The 9,723-nt window shown below is 37.2% G+C and overlaps 1 protein-coding gene across 1 annotated transcript; it reads right to left on the bottom strand.

The window, feature by feature from the left end:
* Positions 1-6,649: 6,649 nt before the first annotated feature.
* LOC126879490 (uncharacterized) lies at positions 6,650-9,290 on the bottom strand. The gene is made up of 2 exons (XM_050642530.1): positions 8,646-9,290; positions 6,650-7,516 (listed from the first exon to the last, which is right to left on the bottom strand). The coding sequence occupies exons 1-2, from the start codon at positions 9,096-9,098 to the stop codon at positions 6,695-6,697; spliced, it is 1,275 nt and encodes a 424-aa protein (XP_050498487.1). The 5' UTR covers positions 9,099-9,290; the 3' UTR covers positions 6,650-6,694.
* Positions 9,291-9,723: the final 433 nt, after the last annotated feature.

The following is a 9,723-nucleotide window of genomic DNA, read 5'->3' as shown; positions in this document are numbered from 1 at the left end:
TTATAAGTACATATGATTTTTCCACCTTCCTCAAATGCCAAGTAATTTTTTCATTTTTAAATAATTTATTTACGTAACTAACTGACAAAATTTATTAGAGCACTAAAACTAACAAGTAGGTACAGTATAACTGTCAACTGTCAAATATAAGTCAAATTATTCATCATCATCATCATCATCATTCAACCCGGATCTATCCACTGCTGGATATAGGTCTCCCTCAGTCTTCTCCATGCATTTCTGTCCTGTGCTGTCTGCATCCAGTTTCTGTCGATCCGTTTGATGTCATCAGACCATCTGGTTGGCGGACGACCTCTACTTCGATATGCTTCGTTGTCTTGGTCTCCAGTGTATTATTCGCTGTGTCCATCTGTTATCAGACATTCTAGCTGTATATCCAGCCCAGTTCCACTTTAGGGCCATAATTCTTTCTATGGCATCCGTCACTCCTGTTCTCCGTCTTATCTCCCTGTTCGCAATTCGATCCCGACGAGAAATGCCTAACATTGAGCGTTCCATGGCTCTTTGGGTAACACAAATTTTATTTCTTACTTTCTTGGTTACTGTTAAAGTTTCTGCACCATAGGTGAGTACTGGCAACACACTGATCAATGACTTTTCTTTTGAGACACATAGGTAGTTCTGACTTAAGGACATAGCTCAGCTTTCCGAATGCCACCCAAGTGAGTCCTATGCGGCGGCTTAGTTCGCACGTTTGATTATCTTTTCCTATGCGTATCTCATGCCCTAAGTACCTACTTATATGAGGTGGTTTCTTCAATAGGCATGCCATTTACTGAAATCTCTTCGCTTAACACAAGATTTGTCATGATTTGCGTTTTTGTATGGTTGATTTTTAATCAAACTTGTAAGGAGGCTAGGTATAGTTTTTTCAGTTGCAATACTGCATCATCGATGCTGTCAGCAAAAAGAACAATATCGTCAGCGAATCTCAAATGACTAAGTATTTCTCCGTTGATATTAATTCCTTTTTCACTCAGATTTGCGTTCTTAAACATATGCTCTAATAATGTTGTAAACAATTTTGGCCAAATTGTGTCTCCCTGTCGCACTCCCCGTTTTATTTTAAATGCGTTGGTCTTTTTATCTGCCAGTTTCACGCTTGCTGTCGCATTTTGATAGATGTATTTAATCACGTTTATATAGCGATGATCTATACGACACTCTGTTAAGGCTTTTAACATTTTTTGATGACTTATGGCGTCAAAAGCTTTTTCGTAGTCAACAAATATTAGGACTAATGGCTTGTTATATTCAACACTCTTTTCTATTAAGTTCTTAATTACTTGTAAATGATCATTTGTGCCATATCCTGCTCTAAAACCTGCTTGCTCTTTTGGCTGATAGAAATCCAACTTACTTCCTAGTCTGTTGGTAATAACTCTTGTAAATAGCTTATATACTTGTGACAACAAGCTAATGGGTCGGTAGTTTCTAAGGTCGCTGATATCTCCCTTCTTGTGGATTAAGACGATTTCTGCGTTGTTCCACTGCGTCAATGTTATCGCTTCGCACAGACATTTATTAAATAATTTAGCAAGTGCCAGTAGAAGTTTATTTCCTCCTAGTTCTATGCTTTCAGTCATTATTTTGTCTTCACCTGGGGATTTATTGTTCTTCATCTTTTGAAGCGCATTTTTAATTTCGCCAATAGTAATGTTCGGCATTAACTCTGAGCCTTGATTCTCTATTTTTGGTAAAGGGCACCTTTCATCGGATTCACTTGTTTCATAAAGTTGTTTGTAGAAGTCTTCTACTGTTCTCACTATTTCTTTCTTTTCAGTCACAATGTCGTCTTGTTTATTTCTTAACTTATGTATGTTCTTTTTTCCTGTGGACATGTTGTCTTAGAACTTTCAGACTTCTATTTTCCTCTACAACCTTGGTTACCTCTCTCATGTTATGTTGCCTTTTGTCTTAGCGGATCTCTTTGTTTATTGTTTTACTGAGTTGAGTAAGTTCTGCGTAGTTTGTGTTAGACCTGTCCCATAGCCTCCTTCTTTCATGTCTTTTTTTCATGTTTTTTCTTCCTTTTAGGACAACACAACTTCTCCGCTTCTTTAATCGCATTTACGATATTTTCGTTTAGAACTTCGACCTCTGTTTCGTCGTTGATTTGTTGCAGATTGTGGTCAATGATGTCACGAAAGTGGTCTGTATTTTCAGGCGGGGTCCATTTACGCTTGTCTGATTTTATCATTTTTGTTCGTTCATTCTTTAAATTGAACAGAATTTTTGCTCGAATCAATCTGTGGTCGCTTCCAATTGTAAATCTGTTTAAAATGGATGCATCTTGTACAATTGTACAATATAGTGAAAATATTAATGTAAGTTAAATCAAAATAACAATTTACTGTTTTTACCATTCTGCAAAATACAGGGTGCTCTATAAATAAATGTTAAAATGTATAGATACTTACGTAATAGATAATAGAATATTGTATAGGGCGTCAATAAGTTATTTCATCAATGACATACCATGACGTCACTTTTACTTTTCCTCCCTAGGGAGAAAAAGTACTTTCCCTCCCTAGGGAGGAAAAGTACGACTTTGCTCCCTACAATCAGGTCAGGAAAAGTATACTTTCGGTAGAGGTAGGTGGAAAAAGCATTTTTTGTTGTTTCAGTGGGTCAATACAAATATAAGATATTCAGAGATTATAGATATTGTATTTTAATTATATTTTTCTTTTTATCGCTTCATTTTGCGAAACGGACTATCAGCATTGAGTCACTTGACACTGAGGAGTAGATAGATTGAGATCTCAGTGCCGTTTTAAGGCCCGATTATACATATCAGGGCCGTGTCCGTTCCGTGTTAAGACAGGACCCGGTCCAAAAAAAAAACAATATGTACTCTTATGAGTATATTTATACATAGGCGTTTCCCGGACGAGGCCCGTCCGGGCCCGGTCTGAAATTAATCCCAGCCGATATTTTTGCTGTCGGCACTGGCGATGCACGAAAATGACACGGATCGCAGGGACTTGTATAAACACGATTTTATTGTTTTGTGAACGCCACTGCTGGAAAACAGACAAGCAATAGATATTGTGAGGTGAGACCTTCTATCCAAGCCGAAATATTTTCAACTATCTTTTACACAGAGATATGTAATAACGTTTTCCTCTCTTATTCGGCCCGGTACGCACACTGCCACAACCCGGTTGTATGTAAATATTGCATTAAAAATACCCGAACTCGGCACTGAACCGTAACGGACACGGCCCGGGTATGTATAAATGGGCCTTTAAGGTTCTCCTAGAGACCAAGATATAGGTACGTTACGAGTGAGGGAAGTGGGCAGATTGAGACCCCTAACTCGAATGGAACCATATCCCTCTTGATAATGGCTCAAAAAGGGGTGCCAAAACGTCGAGTTTTAAATTCTCGATTCGGTTCTTCCCGAGAACTTAGTAATTTTTATATATATAAAAATACACACCCTATGCCACTTCAAATTCAATCACACTATTTCCTTCATCATTTTTTGTTCCCATCCCCAAACCTCATGAACTCTTTCCATTCCCACTTTTCCTCTAACAATATATCCATTCAAATTATCTGCACTGAAACAAGTTTGGTCTACAGAAATCTCGAGCACCTCGCTATCAAGAGCGTTCCAAAATTCTTCCTTTTCTTGTTCGTCACACATTACCTGCACATAATATGATGTAGGCACATCCCTACACGTTGGTATTGTCTGTATTCAGTTGGACACTCATTCTATCACTCCTTCTGGTTACCCTTACAAGACGTTTCTTCTACTCGTTGTTCAAAATAATACCTATTGCGTTTTTTCCCTGACTGTCCTAACTGCTATCTTATAATAACTTGCATCTTGCATCGACTTCCAAGATCTCTCGATTTATTAACTTTCCAATGAGTTTCTTGTACATCAAGTAGGTACACCAATCCCTTTCCTCTGCATGAAATCATGAGCTCTATTCCTTTACCTGTCATACTTCCGATGTTGACTGTTACAATACCAAGCACTAGCTTCTTTGGGACCGGTAATATTTGGGATAATTTTTAGCGGACCGGTAATACTTAGGATAATTTTTAGCGGAAAAATAATTTTTTCAAATATGTATTACCTACATGTTTAGTAAATTATTATTGAAAACTAAAATTACAAAAACTATTTTCACAAAATTTTTAACAGTTTAATGTGATTGTCTGTTTATTCTGTATAACAGTGTCCATTTCGGGTTGTAAATTGGTTAGTGCTAATCGAAGTCACGTGTTTATCGACAACCGATTCCTCGCTTTGTTTGTAGTTGTCGTCATTGTCGAAAATCCCGCTTCACATAAATATGTTGTGGCAAAAGGGGGCAACATCTTCATAGCCTGGTTGTGAAGACTGGGATATTCTTCTTTTATTTTGATCCAAAATTCATTGGATGTCATTGTCGAAAAATTTACCTTTAACGTCAAATCAGAACCAAAATATAAAATATGTTGTGTCCCTTCATTGTTTAATTGAAGATGTTCATATTCTATGAGAGGATTTCTTCTTCTTGTTCTTCTTCTTCTTGTAATAGGACTATGTCCTGTTTCTTCTGTTACAGTCTCTGCTGCGATCCGGAGCTCCAGCTCTCGTACCATCGTTTTTTGGGTCGCTTGGCGTTGGGCTTCTGTGTTTTCGCCCATTGCGCCATACGTTCAGGGTCCATCCGATCTACGTGGTCTCTCCACATGCGTCGTCGTGCTCTTGTCCATCTCACTACGTCTTGAATGCCTAGCTCCCTCAATGTGTCTTCGTTTCGTATTCTATCTCTGAGTGTGATACCTCTCCTGGATCTTAGGGTTTTCATCTCTGTTATTCTGATTATTTGTTTGGTCTTTGTTGTCTCGGCCCTTATCTCAGCTGCGTATGTCAGTACGGGTCTAACACATGTCTTATAAATGCGGACTTTGCTTTCGGTGCTCATATATTTATTCCGCCAAATTATATCCCTCAGAAAATCAGATATTCTCGCTGGTTTCGTTACCTGCTGTTTTGTTTCTTGCCACAGATGCCTGTCGCTAGATATTTCCACACCCAAATATCTACAATCCATTACCTGTTCGATTATATGGTCGTCCACTACTAATTTACATCTAATTGGGTTCTTGGATATTACCATCGATTGGGTTTTCTCTGTGGATAGTGTCAGGTTATACTTTTCGGCGGTTATTTTGAATTTTTGTAGTAGGCGTTGTAAGTCATATATTCGATTTCGGCTATTAAGATTGCATGATATTGCATCATGTGCGTAGCAAAGTATTCTCATGGTTCGGTTACCCATTTTGTATCCTTGATTCATTTTGTTAACACTACAAATGAAAGGATTTGTTATATTATATCGATAAATTACTCTCAAGTAGGTACACCAATGTCTGTGGGAAAATGCTTTTCAAACCCATCATACAATGCTTGTAAATGGATACAAATTGTTGCATTACGTTTTATATAATTTAATTCTTTTTTTGGTATTTAGGAAATCTAAGTAAGCTGAGAATATTTGACAATTATTTTGTTTAACTTGCATTAACCAACACTTAATCTAAATATATCTGTTGTAGTACCCCGAAGATGAAGACTTTAATTTAAATCGTTAACGTAAGAAAATATGTCGCTCAGATAGGCCAGTTTTGAGACCCATTCTGTAAGGGAAAAATAATTCGATAATGAAGATTTTTTCTCATTTAAAAATATTTTCACTTCTGTTCATAATTCAAATAATTTTGTCAATACTTTGCCCCGAGACAACCATCTTACTTCAACATGAAGTAATAGTTATTAGTTGTAGTTACAAGTAATGTTCTGCCCCTACTTCTTGGCAAAGTATTGCGAATAATCTTGAATTTAAATCGCTGTTCTTATTAAAATTCACGATTTTTATAAATTCGCAAAAGAACATCATTTAGTCCTGGTGACAAATTTCTTGTTGCTAAATGTTGACGATGTATGTTAAGTATAGTTTCCACCAGAGGAACATGAAGGAACTTTTGTGTTTCTGTTGCTTGTTGCTTAAAAATGTTTCGCAAAGTTCCTCAAAGTTCCTAAGTGTTTCTTCTTGTTTCGACAACAAATGTTGCATGTTTGCGATTGTTGGTGGTTTCCAGTTTTAGCGGTAAACTTCAAAAGAAATACGGCAACAACAGGCAACATAAACATATTGTTGTCTGAGTGGAAACAGATACAGCAACTTGTAGTGACTTGTTTTTTTCTAGTGCAGCTCGACGGCGAACGTGGAATAATTTATAGTCGGTCGGACGTGTGAAAAAATAGAAAAATTCCGTTCATGTGGACAAATGAGTTAGTACTACTCGAATTAATCGAAAACTATAAGCTTTGTGAGTGTTTATGGAATACAAAGCACGCCCAGTATAAATGTAGAAATGCGAAACACGATGCTTGGACAACATTGGCAGAAAAAACAGGCTCAAATATAGAAGAAGTGAAAAGAAAAATGAAAAATGTTATTGCACAATTCTATAGAGAAAGAAAAAAATATCGTACGTTAAAAAAGTCGGGAGCCGGCGCCGTATTTATTTCAAAGTGGTTTGCTTATGAAGTCTTGTTGTTTCTTGCGGGCAGGAACAAAGTTAGAAAATGTACTGAAAAAGGAATAACTACAAGTGAGGTACGTATTTTTTTTGTTTTATTTGTAATTTTTATACAAAGTTAAAAATTATTTTGCCATGGAACCATTCCTTCGGGTGACATAAAATATTGAGCAAATTCATCTCGAACTTGTTTAGCTTCCAACGTTGAATTACGTGCTTGTTTTTGCAGTGATGCAAACATATTGTTGTTTATTTCGTTTCTCCAAGAACCTGGGATCCTTTCGCCCGTATCTTTGTCTTCTGAATCAAAGGTACCAGGAGGTGAGTATGACTTTCGGGAATGTAAACTGCTTCTCAGAAAATTATGGAGATATACACATGCAGCAACAACTAATTCCACTCTGTCGGGTTCAAGTAGCATGGGTTTTCTTAATACCCTGAACCTAGCAGACATGATTCCAAAAACGTTCTCAGAAATACGCCTAGCGCGTGACAAGCGGTAATTAAAAATTCGTTTTGAGGAACCTTTCTCTTGAGTGCCAGGGTAAGGTTTCAATAAGTTTGGTGATAGGGGAAAAGCGTCATCTCCTAGAAAAACAAACAAAACAGCTTTTGTTCTTCCTGGCAATGGTTCTAATTCAGGCAAATTGAGCGTGTTTTGATATAACATTTTTTTGAAATGAGTACTGTCAAACACTCCACCGTCGGATATACGACCTTGGCTGCCCACATTAAGATACATCACCTCATAATTTGCGTTGGCCACAATAAATAACACCACACTGAAGAAGGACTTATAATTATAAAATTCACTGCCACTATGTTTTGGTGCTTGTATCATAATGTGTTTGCCATCCATAACCCCGGCACATTTAGGAAAATTCCAAAGATTAGCGAATTGATGTCCCGTAATAAGCCACTCCTCTCTACTCTGAGGCATCTGAAAAATAAAAAACCGGTAAATTTGTTTAATCAAAACTTCTCTCGCTTTAAATATAATTTGTATTTCATATTAAAAGAGTAAGAAGTAAAAATATATTTTTAATTTTCAGGGTGAAGATGATGGGTCAGACAGTAGTGCAACGGACAGCGGGGAAGTTGAATCGCAAGATTCCAATATAGCAGACGAGGCAGATGCAGTAACTGATTCTTCTTTTATTGTTGGAGAGGCGAACAATGACGTCGACACTCTGAACAAAACTGTTGCTGCTATTACTGAAACACCTACAAAGCCTAATGAAAACAGAACCAGATCTCCAACGCCTTCCACAAGCAGCACTACAAAAAGTAAACAGGGACCTAGGCTCTTTAAAAGTCCAAAAACAATGAAGAAAAGACAAGCTGATGTGACAACTGACGAACGACAGGAAGAGGCATATGTATTGCTGAAGCAGCTACAAAATAAAAAGCCACGTAATCGGTTCCAAATTTTCGGCGAACTAGTTGCCTGTAAAATCGAAAATCTTCAAAATGAAAACGCTAAAAACACGGTAGAGCATTTGATCTCTAATATTTTGTATGACGCATCTATGGGTAAATACGATCGGCCATTTCCATGTTATCAAAGTTGGCATACACCTTCGGCCAATAACAACACAGCAAGATATTATTCAGATAACCAGAACTATTACTCATCCAGTACCAATGATTCTGTAACATCACCAGCCTCAACAACACACACACCTATGCCATCCCCAAATAGCTCTTGTTATGAAACTAACTATCTTCCCCAAACAGAGACAAACAATTCGACACTCTCAAAAGAAAAGCAGCCTTGTAGAAATCTTCAAGAATCATCTATATCTGATGCGATACGTCTGGCTGGCCATGTCAGATGCAGGACTTGATGTAAATTACTGATAAAATATTATTTGTTAAAAAGAATATCTCTTTAATTTTTTAATTAGATTTTTTAAATTTTTTATTTAGAATTTAAATAGAATATCTTGTTAATTTTTTTCTCACACTTCAAAAAATTGGTTTTTATTAAAATTTAATAAAATGTCTACTACTAATTACATTATGTCATTTGATTGAAAAGCTGTATATCTACCGAGGTATCTACTTACCTTAAGTTTATCCTTCAGAACTTCAGCGATTACTTTACATACTTCTGGTATAATTCTACTAATTGATGATACCGAAATTTTGAACAAGTACATCAAGGAATGGTAAGAATCGCCTGTTGCAAGGAATCGCAGTGTGAGCAGTAGTCGTTCCATTGGTGAAATGGCTTGTCTATAATTTGTATCTTCTTTCTGTATTTTGGGGGCAATTTGACATAATAACCATTCAAAATCGGTGCTGGACATTCGTAAAAAATTTTTGACACTACCATTATTTTTATTATTTCCTATGTATACATCGTCTTTTTTTAATACATTGAGTAGATGCATGCCACCATATTCACTTCTATCACAGAGACTTGGTTTCACCCAACATTTGTGCTTTCTTTTTTTCTTTTTTGCCGACAACACTATATAGGCCGCCGCTGCTGCAGCTATTTCATCATCTTGATCCATGTTTACCAACCGCGGTGGAAACACTAAGTTGCTCTCTCTCAGTTATCAGAAACGACCGGAAACAAAAAGTTCTGTCAGTGGAAATAAAAAGTTTACATTTGTTGCTAATAAGTTCCTAAATTTACAAACAAGAAGAAACACAGGCAACAAAAATGTTGCTACATGTTGCTATTTGTTCCTCCGGTGGAAACAATGCTTTACACAATGTGTAATAATGAGATCTGAGGACGAAACTTCTTGAATTTTTTTAGCAACACCACAGTGCTTTCCTGTCATATTAGCTGCTCCATCAGTGCACAGGCCAACGAACTTTTTCTGTTGGATGTCACTGTATCAGTGCGCGAAATTCGCGGGGGGTTTGCAAATGCAACATATTTTCTGCGGACCAGCAAAATTTTTCCACGGACCGGCGCCGGTCCATGGACTGGCGGTTGAGAAACACTGCTCTAAGGGGTATCCCTAACTCACTTTTCGCAGAGGACAGGCGAGACCACAACTGTGTGTCGATTATGGGGAACGCCTAAGCCCCTAAACAGTTTTGCATATTCCTTCCTTCCATGGTCTTAGCAAATTTTTACTGCCAAATGCCTTTCCTAACGCAAACCGTTCGGGATTTTTTCTGAAC

Source organism: Diabrotica virgifera, chromosome 2, assembly GCF_917563875.1.
Source record: "Diabrotica virgifera virgifera chromosome 2, PGI_DIABVI_V3a".
In the NCBI taxonomy this organism is placed as follows: domain Eukaryota; kingdom Metazoa; phylum Arthropoda; class Insecta; order Coleoptera; family Chrysomelidae; genus Diabrotica; species Diabrotica virgifera.
The sequence above is the reverse complement of the archived record's forward strand: the minus strand, read 5'-3'. Positions and strand labels throughout refer to the sequence as shown.